At 35.4% G+C, this 15,513-nt stretch overlaps 1 protein-coding gene across 1 annotated transcript in view; it reads right to left on the reverse strand.

Moving 5' to 3' along the window:
- Positions 1-5,752: 5,752 nt before the first annotated feature.
- Ndc1 (NDC1 transmembrane nucleoporin) overlaps positions 5,753-15,513 on the reverse strand; it is a 51,022-nt gene continuing 41,261 nt past the window's right edge. Inside the window, exons 17-18 of the mRNA XM_026382274.2 lie at positions 11,492-11,652; positions 5,753-7,465 (exon numbers count right to left, since the gene is read on the reverse strand). Of these exons, the coding sequence (XP_026238059.2) occupies positions 7,402-7,465; positions 11,492-11,652 (225 nt within the window). The 3' untranslated portion in view covers positions 5,753-7,401. The remainder of the gene's footprint in view (positions 7,466-11,491; positions 11,653-15,513) is intronic.

Raw genomic sequence — 15,513 nt, forward strand, 5'->3', positions numbered from 1 at the left:
TGCAACTGATAGGTCCTAGAGTAGGTAAATGCTGAGTTTTAGCAGATATTGACAATTTTTTACTCCTTTCAGCAATCGTATTTTAATTTTCCTACATCTTTAACATGTTATCAACCTCTTTGGCCCATCTGATGGTTATTTTATTCTATCTCACTGTATTTAATTTTTTTATTTAACAGTGCTGAATACCTACCTAATCTTACAGAAAATGTGGATAAACTCCTTTTGGAAGTGCTTTTCCATCTTTTACCCTATTGTTTTTTTTTTACTTTAAGGATATCAGGTACATTAGGGCTTTTCTTATCTCTTATAAGGTTTTTTAAGTATACTTTACCAAAATAGGATCTATATTGGCTTTATACATCTTTGCATGTTTATCCCATCTTTACTTTCACTTCATCTATCCTTATGTTTTAGATGTGTCTCTTTTTATCAGCAAACAGTTGAATTTTTAAATTCAGTTTAATGATCTTTGCTTTTTTAGTTATAATATTTAGTCCATTTATATTTAATGTAATTATTGACATATCTTGGTTTAAATTTACATTTTATTGTGTATTCTATTGACCCTGTTTTATATTTTTTTATCTTCTGTTTTCTTTTAGATCATTTCTTAGTTTTTCCACTTCTTTCCCTGTCTTAGCTTGAAACTTCTACTATTCTTTTAGTGGTTATCTTTAAATTACAATGCACATCTTTAATATATGAAAGCCTACTACTGGAATTTTTATTCTTCCCAATGTAAAGCCCTTAGAACACTTTTAACACCCAAGTATTTCAATTTTTCTGCCATTGTGTTGTATACTCCAATCTATATATTTTCTAATCTATATATTTAAAACCCTATCCAGTGATTCAGGAGGCTGAGGCAGGAGGATCACAAGTTCAAAGCCAGCCTTAGTAACTTAGTGAAACCCTAAACAATTTAGTGAGACCCTGCCTCAAAAAATAAAAAGGGTTGGAGATCTTCTGGTTTCAATCCCTGGTATCAATGAAAACAAAACAAAACAAAACAAAACAAAAAACCTGTAAGGCATTGTTGCATAAATCAACATTCACATTTGCTTTTTTTCTTGTCTTTAATTTCTTTCTGCTTCTTTGAAAAAACAAACAACAACAACAACAAAAAACAACTGCTCTACAAGTTAAATTCCCTTTAGTGTGGCCTGTTGACAAATATCTCTATATTTGTTTGTCTGAGAATGTCTTTGTTTCCCCATTTTTGAAGATTGATACTGGATATGGAATTATATGTTAGTAGATTCCTTTCAGGGCATTTTTCTGTTCTAGAATTTCTGTGGTTCTTTTTCAATTTAAATTTTTTATAAATATATAAACACATTTTATACACACACACACACATATACATAGTTTCTAGTTCTCTAATAAATTAGTTTTAATCTCACTGAACACAGTGATCATAATTGTTTTAATGTCTGATAATGCTAATATCTGGAGCTACTATGGGTCTCTTTGTTGCTTTTGTTGATTTTCATTTATGTTATCTTTTCCTGTGCTTGGTCATTTTTGTGTGCCATGTGTATTTGAAAACTTATTTGTGGAAATAATTGAGACTTAGGGTGTTTTCTCCCTCAGAGGATTTATGATAGCTTTTGCTAGGACCTGGAGATACTGACACAAGTCATTTCAATCCAACTTAATGAAGACTGAAACTCAAATTACAATTTGGGAGATCCTCATCGTCCTTTCTCCTATCTTTATTTTCATTTTATCTATCCTTATGTTTTAGATGTGTCTCTTGTTATCAGCAAACAGTTGAATTTTTAAATTCAGTTTAATGATCTTTGCTTTTTTAGTTAGAACACTTAGTCCATTTATATACAGCCCAGAGCTAGGGGATTTACTGGCTCCTTTTCGCAGACTCTGAACTCTAAATTTCATCCTCCATCCTGGGAGATTCCAGGAGCCACCCCTATACCTCCACATCATGCTCATCTACAAAGGCAGGCTCTCAGAAACCACCTGGCACTGCAAGACCATATCCCTCTATCCTGTTTAGATTCCCTGGAAAAGTGATCCATTTAGGCTAATTTCTTCCCATCAGGAATTTGATTGGCATTCAGAAAACAGCTGGTCAGCCTCTATTACATGTAAACTCAGGTGCTAGGGGGGAGCTGGAGGAAGTGGTAGAAACCCAACTGGCAGTAAGAATAAAGCACTGATGCAGGCAGAGGCAGAGAATCATTGGGATCCTAAGAGCTTTTCAGGTTCTCTGTAGGGTCTAGAAGCAGATCTATAGTTAGGCTTACCAAGACTTCCCTGCACTCTTAAGACCAACTTTCCTTTCTATCTGAAGCTAATTTGAAATAGAAATTGTCACTGCATCTGAGTCATGGCAGGAAGGAATCAGTGGACTATTACTAATGGATTGAAATATAAAATGATAAGAGTCAATATAGCTTGAAAAGAATACCAAGGTAAAACTGATTAAGATGTCATCCTCCAATGTTTCTCTGCCCGTGACATCCCACAGGATTTCCAGAACCACTTTATCCCCAGGATCACTTGCAAGGCATACCCAACAGTGTCGGGTAAGATACATGTGTACAGAACATGAGCACTGGAGGGTACGGTAAAGTCATATAGCTTTGCAAAATAAGGCATATGACCAAGTTGGCTAGCACCATGACACCTAAGGACATACTATGTTTAATGATGAAAAAAATCCAAAAAGGCTTAGAGGGGGTACAAAGACAGTCAACAGTTACTGCTGACAACAGGCCAGAAGCAGAGTAGATGCTCAATCAACAGTAAGACATATCAATTTTGTAAATAAGTAGAAAAAGCATTGTTTGCAAGCCCTCCATACTTCTTCCACACATGATGAACTCTTTGAGGGCAAGTCTATAACTGTACCACCAGTTCCCAGTACAGGGACTGGCATGCAGTAGGCAATGAATGAATGATGAATAAGCAAATGGAAGAATTAAGCAGCATTTTACAAAAATACATCCTACAATTTCTTCTATTAAACTTCCAAGTCAAATGTTTCAGATTTTAAGAAGGCAATAATTATGCATATTATATGACACTCCCCATGGAATCTAGAGCAGCACCTCATAATCAAACACTCTTCAATGAAATGGAAATAGTCACACTATCTGAAATAAATTAGGTCTATAAAATGGTCTCACATCAATTCAGGTCAGATTTATCATCACTAATCTTGCCATAAAACAATCTTCTGGATTTCTTTTTTTTTTTTTTTTTTAAGAGAGAGTGAGAGAGGAGAGAGAGAGAGAGAGAGAATTTTTTTTTTTTTTTTTTTTTTTAGAGAGAAATTTTTTAATTTATTTTTTAGTTCTCGGCGGACACAACATCTTTGTTGGTATGTGGTGCTGAGGATCGAACCCGGGCCGCACGCATGCGAGGCGAGCGCGCTACCGCTTGAGCCACATCCCCAGCCCTGGATTTCATAATAGTACAGATCCAGTTTTACTAAAGTTAGTGATTTGCTAAATCCTAGAAGGAATGGAGCTCATAGTGTGCAAGAGGAAGCAGATTTGTAACCAGCTTAATCAATGGGATAAGGCAAAAAAAAAAAAAAAGAATAAGCATTGAAAAGACACTGAAATTTACCCAGGAATATGTAGGAAGGCTAAATAAGCTCATTCTGAAGAATGGGAAATTTGCCAAAATGACAGAAACTCAAGAAAGGGAACAAGCACCATTACACAATGGTGTGAAAGAGCAATTCATTTATCATGTCACTTGCTGCAATTTCAAGGTAAGTATTAAGTACCTTCATATTTGTCTGCATTAACTTCAGGGTCAAATTATAAACTTCAAGCTTTTCAATAAATCAGATGGAAGAACTCCACTTTACAGCAAGAGTTGTTATGTTTCCTTCATACAAGAAAATACCACAGGAGAAGTCCACAACAGTGTTTCTCCAAGTGCAGTTTCCTAATTAGCAGTACTAGCACCACCTGGACACTTGTTAGAAATGCAAATTCTTAGCCCCACCCCAGACTTAATCATTAGTTTAGGAGACAGGATCAGTAACCTCTGACCTAATAAGCTCTTCAAGTGATTCTCATGCGTGCTGAAGTTTGAAGGCCTCTCATCTAGAATAAGCCTTTTTCAGTGTGATTTTCAGACAACCTGCTTAGACTTTATCAAAAACTGTATCACTTGAGGGGCTGGTGTTGTGGCTCAGTGGTAGAGAACTTGCCTAGCATGTGTAGGCACTGGGTTTGATCCCGAGCACCATATTAAAAAAATTAATGAATAAAAAGTTATACATATTAAAAAAACTATATCACTTGGGAACTAGGCCAGACTCTTCATATCTACTAAACAATCCATGTGATTCTGGTGGCCTATTTCTGAATGTCATTATATAAGATTACAAATTCTCTGAAGACAGTTCGTTCCTAAGAGATGTGCTGTAACAGTAAATGTTCTTGATTAGCTAGGTTCACATCAGTTTGCATATTTTTTTAATATTTATTTTTCAGTTGGACACAATATCTTTATTTATTTATTTTTATGTGGTGCTGAGGACTGAACCCAGGGTGCTAGGCGAGTGCTCTACCGCTAGGCCACAACCCCAGCCCTCAGTTTGCCAGGGCTGCTTAGGAGCCTGAGAACTATGGGAGTACGTGTTCATCCTACCCCCTTTCTTGCCCCTCAAAACAATACAGAATTTGCTTACTTAAAAACAGTGGTCAGCAACTTGCTAAGAATAGTTAGATTGTTAACTATTTGGTTTTAAAGAAAGATGACTATGGGTTGGGAAAGCATGAGAGGAAGGAAGTTGAGCCTCTTAGTACCTCAGCTACCCAGAGGTGAAGTTCAGACTAATTTAAGTAAGGTTGACAGGCACAACTGTTAGCCTGGGGGAATATGATCCCTTTAGAAACAAAATTTTGGCAAGAAAAGAAACCTCTTTTAAGCGATGGCTTTCAGCACCTGCACCCTTCGTTTAGCTCTGGAAGAAAGACAGCCAAGACAACAAGGAGAGACTGTTAGAATTTAGGCTCCTAAGAGCTATCACTAAACACAGATCACCCACAGAATTAGTCTGGTTAAGAGCAAAAACAGATTGCTCAAAAAGTCAGGTTTTATAAGCAACAATTCTAAGATTAAATTGCATTGGTTAAGGAAACACACACACTTACAAGAAATTAAATAACTGACCTTTTAGACAAAAATATTTCAATTAATAGTCCCATTTTAAAAAAACGGTCAATTTATTTTTCTATCCAATTCAATATCAATGATATACAAAAGGATACAAACAGATTATCATAAATATTTATAGGAAGATACGCAAAACAATTACCAAGAAAAAAAAAAAAACCAGCAAAGTAAAAAATTTGTTGCTTATCCATGTCCACTCAACTGGATAAGGTTATTCCAGGAGAGTTTCCCAGTTCTCTGGGAAAGAAGTTTTGTGGCTTTACACCTTCCATGAGGGTCAAGACATAAGAGCTGATACAACTGTGTTTTGTACTGACAGCCAGAGGAAGGCTGCCCCCCATCACCCCCTCATACTAGGGATGGAACCCAGGGCTCTGTGCATACTGGACAAGTTCTCTACTACTGAGATAAAAGTACAGCCTTTTAAAAATCTTTAATTTTTGAAACAGGGTCTGGCTAAGTTGCCCAAGCTGACCTCAAACTTATATTCCCCCTGCCTCAACCTCCAAAGTAGCTGGATTACAGTCAGGCGCCACAATTCTTCTTCAATGGAAGCAGAAGAGGCCTTGTCGCCCAAAATGCTTCAGTCAGAGGCAGTCAGGGAATATAAAAAGCTTATGGCTTTGATACATGGAAGACAACAGTTCTCAGTTAACCTAGCCACAATTTTCTGGTCATGTATAAGAAACTATCACATTTGAAATTTAACTTTCACATTCAAAAAAAGAGGTCAACTCAACCTCAGACACAAAGAGAGAAAAGAAAAAAAGAAAAACAAACCTAACAATAGTCTATACCCAAACACTGACAATTGGGGAACTGTCTCATAAAGACACTTTGGAGGCCAGCAGGATTCATTTATAATTTGGCATGTGTTTGTTAAAGGGGGCCATAGGGCCTGGAGCTAAAATAGTCTATTGTAAAGATATAATACATCATTGAAGCAAACAAATGGTAGACATATATACACCACATTAAAGATTCATATACAATTCTGTGCTGACTCTAAAGGAAAAAATTGAGGAGAAATTAGAGGGGAAGAGATAATAGAAAAAGAATCACAAAGCAGCATTTTAGTCCGAAGCTAGTCCAATGAGTTACTAGGACTTCTAATCTTTCATCTCCAAAGAAGTTGATCTAATAAATTGTAAAATTACCTCACTCACACTTGGGACATACTACATATTCCCAAGTACAGTAATCCTGTTCTCGTTTTGGTTTCACTTGCTATTTGATGACTAAGTTGTTTCTCACTTTAAAGATTTTCCTATTATATTTTAATTAGCCAATTAACACAGCAGAAGCTACTCCCTCGGTGAGGCCAGACAAGCTTTACAAAATAATTTGATCTAATGAAGATGAATGATGGGGAAGAAAGGGAAAGCTTCTTGGTTTTTCTTGCAAAACCTTTTCTCTCACTTGAAAAACTCTGCAATCACTTAATGTTCTGTTCCAGATAAAGAAAGCAAAACTAGTTGGGAAAATACCCATACACTTATTGTTTACTAGCATAATACAAAATAAATTCATACATGTTGGTCAATTGTTTTTCAAACTCCAAATGTGAATGTTTAATCTTGTAACTTAAGAACTGAATTTTTCCACATTCTTTTATATAGAGTTAGCATCTGTAAATTGAGACTTTTTTTAGACAATCATGCAAATTTAATTTGTCCCTGGAAACAAAAACACAACCTAACAGATTAACAAAATATGTCCTTTAGACAATATTTTTTTTCTGTGAACTTTTCTCCACTGTTACCATTTTTATCCTTCAGTAAACAGAAACTACACTAAAAAGTTCCTGTATTTTGAATTTACAGAGAGCTAGACTCTTCAGAATAATTACAAAGACTATATCAAGTCAACCTATTTTAATTTCTGGACTGGCTCCACTCTTTTCAAAAGTAAATTCTAAAAAAATTTTGAGTTATTATTATTAAGTAATATGAGCTAGAGACATTTCTACTGCCATCGATGCTCCTATAAAATTGAATAAAGATTTTATTATACCACACACACAAAAAGCAATCGGTACAGAAGAGGCAGTTTTCGTTTTTCTGTTGAGAATTTCTTTCCATGATTTCTCCCATTAAAGTATAGTTTTCAAAGCAACCACCACGACAAAGGAAGCATCTAATTAGTCCATTTTCTTCTGATCCAAGAATGCCGAACATTTACTGTCCCATCTGTAGTTGTATCAGCAGTGTAATGAACACAGTTTATATTACTTAACTATTCTTTGAACTCCAAGAACTGTTGAAGTCTTTTCTGATGTTCTGCAGATGCTTGCACAGCACTAAATGAAACATAAATTCAAAGCATAAGCTTTATTTTACATTAAGCATATTAAGTGAACCACAGAGCACAGAGTCAATATTTTTCAAAACAATTAAAAACGAATAGAAATCTTCACTTATTTAGTACTTCTGAAAAAGTTGCATGGAAACCTTTTTTAATCTAATGAAGAAGAGGACTTGCATTCAGTAATGGTATGCTTCTACCTTCTAAGAGACCAGAGCAAATCAAAACTGACAAGTGAAGGCATCGATTTGAACCTGCTCTGCTGTGGAACCTGCTGTGCAGAGTTCCAGGCCTTGCAGTAGATTTTCTGGATTTTATTATTTTATTTAAACCAGATTCCAACATTATCTTTGAGTTGTAGAGTATTTGAATTGCCTTTAATATAAAATCCTTTAAACTAAAATGTTTGGTTAAAACACAATAGACTCCATTAATTGCTTTCAAAGGTAATGGCTTGGTGGTTTAGATTTACTTTTCTCTTTGAACATAAGTTATGTTTGGATGGGGACGCTGGGTTCTCGCTGTACCCTCACCACCACAAAAATACATTACCTTGACAAAACTAGGGCAAATACACACTGAAACTCATATAAAACTTCCTTTTAAACTTTTGGAGAAAAATTGAATACAACAGAAAAGATTCTGGTTTTCCAGTTCTTGAATAGTAATATAACATTGCTGAAGATAAAATTTCAGATAACTAAGGTCACCACTTTTTAAAATACTTAAAGTCTTATTTTAATAATTTTGCTACAAACCATCCTAAAATGCCCTTTTCACATCTGTTTTCTTAAACCAATATATTCACCTCTGATGAAACCATTTCAAGTACCTCACTGTGCAAAGATGCATGCCCTCTAGGTTTATGCTAGTGAAGCTGTCATCTCTAACTGAATGGCTCTGCACGCAACACAGAGTCTGTGGCTTTTCCTATCACTCTTCTCTCAGCTAGAAGGTAGTGAACTCTCCTTTATGAACTGTCAGTAGTCTTAACTCCATCAGCAATTCTACCCCTCAAGTAAATTTTGATACATTACAGGCTGGAAGTAAATAAAATTTGCCTAAAGCGAGGGTAAATGGGGCCGGGCGTGGTGTCATCACACACCTGAAATCCAAGGGAGGCTGAAGCAGGAGGATCTTGAATTCAAAGCCAGCCTCAGCAACAGCGAGGCACTAAGCAACTCAGTGACACCTTGTCTCTAAATAAAATACAAAATAGGGCTGGGGGTGTGGCTCAGTGGTTGAGTGCCCTGGGTTCAATCTCCAATACCACCCCCCCCCAAAAAAAAAAGTAAATGGCGGTAGGGTAGGTCAAAGGATACAAAGTAACAGATATGTAGAATAAACAAGTCTGCTGATGAAATGTACAACATAAGGACTATAGTTAATAAAAAACTATCAGGAATTTTTGTTAAAGTAGATTTTAGCTACTCTCGTCAAGCATACAAAAAAAACTATATGAGATGATAACTATATTAATTTGCTTCACTGTAGGAATCATTTTACTCTTTATGCATATCTATAACATCATGTTATAAACCTCAAATATACCAAATAAAATTCAGTGAAAACAAAACAAAAAAAGGGGAAACTGGTGCTGAATGAATGGTCTCCAATGAGTAACTGGTCTAGGATAATTCCAGGGCTCAAGAGCTTATTTACACCTGGTTCTCAGAGGAGGAGCTTTAGGTTGTGAATAATTAGCTATTACACTAATAGTTGTTGTCACAATATATAATGTACAGTGGACTTCTGTCTAGCACCTATGATCTTATTTTATCTGTGTCAACACCAAATGAAGTAAAGTAAGAGATTAGGTAGTATAAGAAAGGTTCAGAGCTTAGGAGAGAAAACACAGCCTAGGAGCACAGACACTGTAGACAGAACTCAAGGATTAGCAAGATTATGGTCTAAATTCTAGTTTTGCAACCTACTATCTGTATATCTTGGGCAAATCATTTTACCTCATTAGGTAACCTGCCCACAATCACAGGATAGTCAATGATGCAGCAGATACAAATCTAGATGTTTTAACTCCAGATGTAATATTCCTTCCTCCACACAATTCTGTCCTATATTTGTAAAAGCTAAACTCTACTCATCAGTTTTAGTGCATATTTAAAATATGGCTCATTTCTAAGAAACCAAGATAGAATTTCATTCTCATAATTTTTTATCAGTTATCTACCCCTCTTTCTTATCTAAGAAATCTCCTTTTCTCCCTGATTTTGCACTATCATTATTATACATCATATCTATTTCCTTCTCTGAATTCAATGTTGAGTAGATTCTGATTGTATATCTATGTGCTAGTTTAGACCATGGAGGTAAACCAGTGTTTATAGATAGAGAAAGGCAGATTTTTAAAAGTAAAAGATCTGATTTCAGGGGGCTGGGGTTGTGGCTCAGCGGCAGAGCACTCGCCTAGCACATTCGAGGCCCTGGGTTTGCTCCTCAGCACCACATACAAATAAATAAAATAAAGGTATTGTGTCCAACTACAATTAAAAAATAAATATTAAAAAAAGATCTGATTTCAGATTCATGTTCAAACATGCATAGACTGTGCTATCAGAGAAATTTTAATTTCTCTTTGCCTCAGTTTCCACATCTGTACAACTAGGATAATTTCTGTGCCTCACAACATCTTTAAGAAGATATAAATGAAAAATTGTAATACATGGCACAGGTGTAGAAGCTGCTCAATAGATTATTGTTTGTTTCTAAATAAGTTAATAAATGTCTTAATGACAGAGAATGATCCACAGCTCTTTTATATTCCCACTCAGAAGCAAAGTGTCCCATAAATACCTGCCACTACTTCTGCCTAGTATTAAGAAAGTAAAAGGGAATGTACTCCTTGTTTCTAAACACAGGCAGTATGAGGAAGTCCTAAACTATGTATTGATTGCATACAGAAAAAACAGAGCAATCTCTTATGCCCTCTACAATTTAATCATGATATAGTTGATAAACTAGGACCCCTCATCATGCCTAGCTAGATTGTTTCATGAGAGCAACACAGTAAACATCAATGAAACTAAATATAAACAGGTCTGGCATTGTGGTTCTCGTTTCTGAAGGTGTTGTAATCTGTCGGTGTTTTACCAGTGTGACTCACAAAGCACCACAGACACATTTATGGAATATTCTGCTCGGCCCAGGTCTTAACTTCCTGGCCAAAATGTAGAATTATTTTTAATATGCTTTTCTGGAAAAGTCCTCAGTTTGTTGTATTATTTCTCCCTTGAGGATCTTTTGGCAAATATATGTATTTTATATATATATATATATATATATATATATATATATATATATATATATATACACACACACACACACACACACACACACACACACACACACACACACACATTTTTATATACACATACTTTTTTTTTTAGTTGTTCATGAATCTTTTATTTATATGTGGTGCTGAGGTTTGAACTCAGGGCCTCACACATGCCAGGCAAGCACTCTATCACTAAGCCACTTCTCCAGCCCTATATATTATAGTTATTTACATTTATTTATATATAAATATATATATTTACATACAATATATATATACTTACAGTTACTATTTTTATAACTTTCTGTCTTCTCTTTTGTCATTTGAAAAAAATCCCCAAAGCTATGATAGGCCAAATTCTTTTCTAGGAGGGGACTGAACCCAAGGGTGCTTACCCACTGAACTACATCCCCAACCTTATTTTTTTTTAAGTTGGAAACAGGGTTTTGCTAAGTTGCTTAGGGCCTCACTAAGTTGCTGAGGCTGGTTTTGAACTTGCAATCCTCCTGCCTCAGCCTTCCAAACAACTGGAATTACAAGTATGTGCCACCATGCCCAGCAACAGGTCAAATTTTTTAAGTCTAACTCCAAGCTCTTAATTCACAGTGAGAACCATTAAGGCACCAAAAGAATACTTCAAATATGTGAGTATTTGTAATTCTCATACCTATTCCTCAGAGGAACTCCTAAAAGCAAACTGTTTCCACGGGTCAAAACAGATAAACTTACTTCAGATGTTCACCAAATGTAGTAGTTATTCGATAGATGGCAGTTTTCAGTGATGCTCTGAATGCAAATCTTAATGTTTTATAAGAAGTGTCCACAAGGCTTCCTGAAATCCGGGGTGGTTTACTGGAAGCATGAGGAAGTTTGAAGTACTTGTCAACTGCCTAGATGAAAAAAGAAAGAAAGAAAACACATTAGTTGAGCTTATCTAGAAAGTCAATCTAGCCCAACAAAAATGAGATTTTATTTTAGATATACTCAGATCCAAAGACATGTGTTTTTAGTGTGAAACAGTAACAACAGCTGGAATTCAAGAGACTTAAAACTGTGAAGCTGGGAAGTGAAAATCTGATATTCTACTCTGTTAATGGTGGATGACAGACAAGAGTACCTTTACTATGGGTCTTAGGGAAAAATGATTTTAAAAACCCTAAACTTTAAATTTTACATAAAGTTATTTGCTAAACTGCTCTATCTCCATTTTCAATTCTAGATAAGGCATCCATGAGTAAAAACAGATGGGATAAGAGTGACAAGTCATAAGTGAAACTGATTTTACTTACAGTTTTAGAGTAAGAAATAATTAAAAATATCTTTTAAATGCCAAAGGAAAATGATGTAATTTTTAATGATATAGCTACATTAAGAGAAGGGAGAAGATGAAATATAAATGTGTTAATCTGTTATTAGAAGATAATGTTTAAAATGACAAGAGGTAACAGTATGAGCATATTATTTACAGTTATAGAGCAACTGCCAAAACAATGGAAAACAAAAATTATTAATATTACTTCTGCCTTAAAGTATCCTGTCTAGAAGGCCTGGCCCACAGTGTTCAGGGAGAATTCAACCCTATGTTTCTAAGTCCCGAAGCTGTCAGGATTCTCTTAGTCCACAGACCTGGTATTCTGCTCTCTAGAGGATAAACCACAGCCTGGAGAGGAGAAGGAGCAAACAGAGGCAGAGGATGATCTAATGGTTTTCAACCCTTTCACCCAAACTTCCTCATGTTGGTCCTGACCTTCCACCCTTGGTTCCAGAGGCACCCCGAAGTTTTCCCACTGCCAACTTGGGATTTGTCTCTGGAATCTGCTGGTGAGCCTTCTCAGCCACCTGCTTTCCAGCCTCACAGACTCTGTTGCTTGTTGCTTCCTCTCCTGTTTATGGATTTATATTTTTTATTTATTTTTTTAGTTGTCAGTGGATGTTTATTTTATTTATCTATATTCGGTGCTGAGAATTGAACCCAGTGCCTCACACATGCAAGAGGCAAGCACTCAGATGGGCTTGTGTGGTTCAGTGGTAGAGCGCTAGCCTACCATGTGCAAGGTCCTAGGTTCCATCCTCAGCACCACATAAAAATAAATAAATAAAATAAAGGTATTGTGTCCATCTACAACTATTAAGGAAAAAAAAAAAAAAGAGAGAGACAAGCACTCTACCACTGAGCCATAACCCCAGCCCCATGGATTTGTATATTTTAATATCATTTACCACAGTTTGGTAAAATTTTGGGGAAGAAGCAAACCTCTTTCACAATAAGAGCATTTCCAAGATTGGGACATACTTGAGATAATTTTAGGTAGTATAAGAAGTGATATTCAGAGAGATACTTAAGCAACTTTCTTTTACACAGGTTTTTTTTTTTTTTTTTTTTTTTTGCAGTGCCAGGGATGGAACCCAGGGCCTCCCACATGATAGGTAAGAGTTTTACCACCCAGCTATACCCCAGCCTACTGTACACCTTTCTCAGCATACCAGGAAAAATAGTGATCATCATTTCCCACCTGGGTCCAACAGACCCTTTTGAATTTTTACAGTCTAAAAAGTTATTTAGTCCTGGGTTTGATTCCTAGCACCACAAGGTTTTGTTTTGTTTTGTTTTTTAATTTTAAAAAGCACTTTCAGAAGTAAAAATGACAGGATAATGTAAGATAACTTTATAGAAATATATATAATAATAATATTAATAATAATAAGCATAGCAAACACAAATTTTTATTCCATATTTTTCAGTTTTTGAAGATATACACAGCTGAAAAGGCAATGCCCATCAGCTGTCATACATAAGCCCAACCACATCCATTTTATAAATATTGATTTCAAACTGAAGATACATTTCTAACAGGTTTTAGTTCATCAAACTTCTATTTCTTTTTCTTGCATTTGCATCTTCAAAATGCAATATTTTTGAAAATTTTTGACAGCTCGGAAATTTTTTGAAGAGAGCATAGCCATTTTCTTTGTGCTACAACTGCAAAACATTTTCATTCTTAAGTTTATAAATACAAATTCAAATGATGGCTCCAGTGACTTCTTTTACTTTAACTCTCTTTTCTTCTTATTTTGATATACACATACTTTCCTCCATTTATTCCTCATCAACTGTAAATTTTGGTACACAAGCATCACAAAAGATGAATACTATCATGTGTCTCAGCAGAATAAATGATTCAAGTTATTATCACAAAATATTGTAGAATAAAATTCTTCTTCTTGAATGACTTAGTACATAAGAATACCACATATATTTCCCCTTTCTTCTTAGAAATATTTCTGCCATCACTTCTTCAGTTTGAAAAAAAATAAATCTAGAATATCATCATCTGAAGGTCTCATAGAGTGAAAATTTTATATGATCAATTTCACTACCATCATTAAAGTCTAGAGATGTGCTGTCCAATTCAATAACTATTAGCTACATGTAGCTATTGAGCACTTGAAATAGGAGAGGTCTGAACAGACATGATATAAAGTAAAAAATAAACAACAGATTTCCAAGATTTAGTGTGAAAAAGAATATACAATATCACATTAATTTTATATTGCTTATACGATAAAATTACATTTTAGATCTACTGGGTTAAATAAAATGTTACCAAAATGAATTCCACCTGTACTTTTTAATGTAACTATTAGAAGATGTAAATTTATCCAATTGGTTACATTATATTACTTTAGAAGAGAGCTGGTCTACAGTAGTCTCTTTGTACTTGTCTTCTGATTTGTCTAATTATTTTAATGTATTGGCAATTTTCTTTCCTTTTCCATTGCAGGCAAAAAATTAAAAAATAAAAATCTGAATTATCAACTATATTCAACAAAAGCTTCAAAAGCTTAAAAAAAAACCCTCCTCCAGTGTTGGTTATGGAACCCAGAGCCGTGTGCATTCTAGAGAGAGCTATATTCCCAGGCCCTCAGATTTCTTTCTTTCTTTTTTTAAATTTATTTTTTACTTATAGGTGGATACAATATCTTTATTTTTATTTTTATGTGGTGCTGAGGATCGAACCCAGTGCCCCACATATGGTAGGCGAGCACTCTACCACTGAGCCACAACCCCAGCCCCCCCCCTAGATTTCTTATATTGCTTTTCTTTTAAAAACCCATGTAGGGGGTTGGGGATTTAGCTCAGTGGCAGGGCACTTGCCTAGCACATGAAAGGCCCTGGGTTCCATCCTCAGCCCTGGGGGGAGGGGGGAGCTAAAAACCCATGTAATACTACATGATTTCATCATTTTTGTTTTATTAATCCTTCACCACTATTAAGAATAAATGATAAATAATAATAAAATAATTCCTAGGACAATTAAATAGCAAACTGTTTCAAGATATGAAAAATGTAAAATTATTAACATCTCATAATACATCTATCTTAGATTTAATAAGGGCCCAATGGACCTCCCCCTATGAGTAAACGTGAGAGAATTTTTTGGGGGGGAGGTACTGGGGATTGAACTCAAGGGCACTCGACCACTGAGCCACATCCCCAACCCTATTTTGTATTTTATTTAGAGACAGGGTCTCACTGAATTGCTGAGTGCCTCGCTTTTGCTGAGGCTGGCTTTGAACTCCCAATCCTCCTGTCTCCGCCTCCCAGGCTGCTGGGATTACAGGCATGAACCACCATGCCCAGTGAGAGAATTCATTTGACTGAAATTTTTATAAGTAATTTTTCTTTTTTGTTTGAAAGACCTTTAGTAAAGAATAAACTCAAAAAAAATCAATCTTTACAAAACTGCTCA

The sequence above is a fragment of the Urocitellus parryii genome, chromosome 11 (genome assembly GCF_045843805.1).
Source record: "Urocitellus parryii isolate mUroPar1 chromosome 11, mUroPar1.hap1, whole genome shotgun sequence".
Taxonomy (NCBI): Eukaryota; Metazoa; Chordata; class Mammalia; order Rodentia; family Sciuridae; genus Urocitellus; species Urocitellus parryii.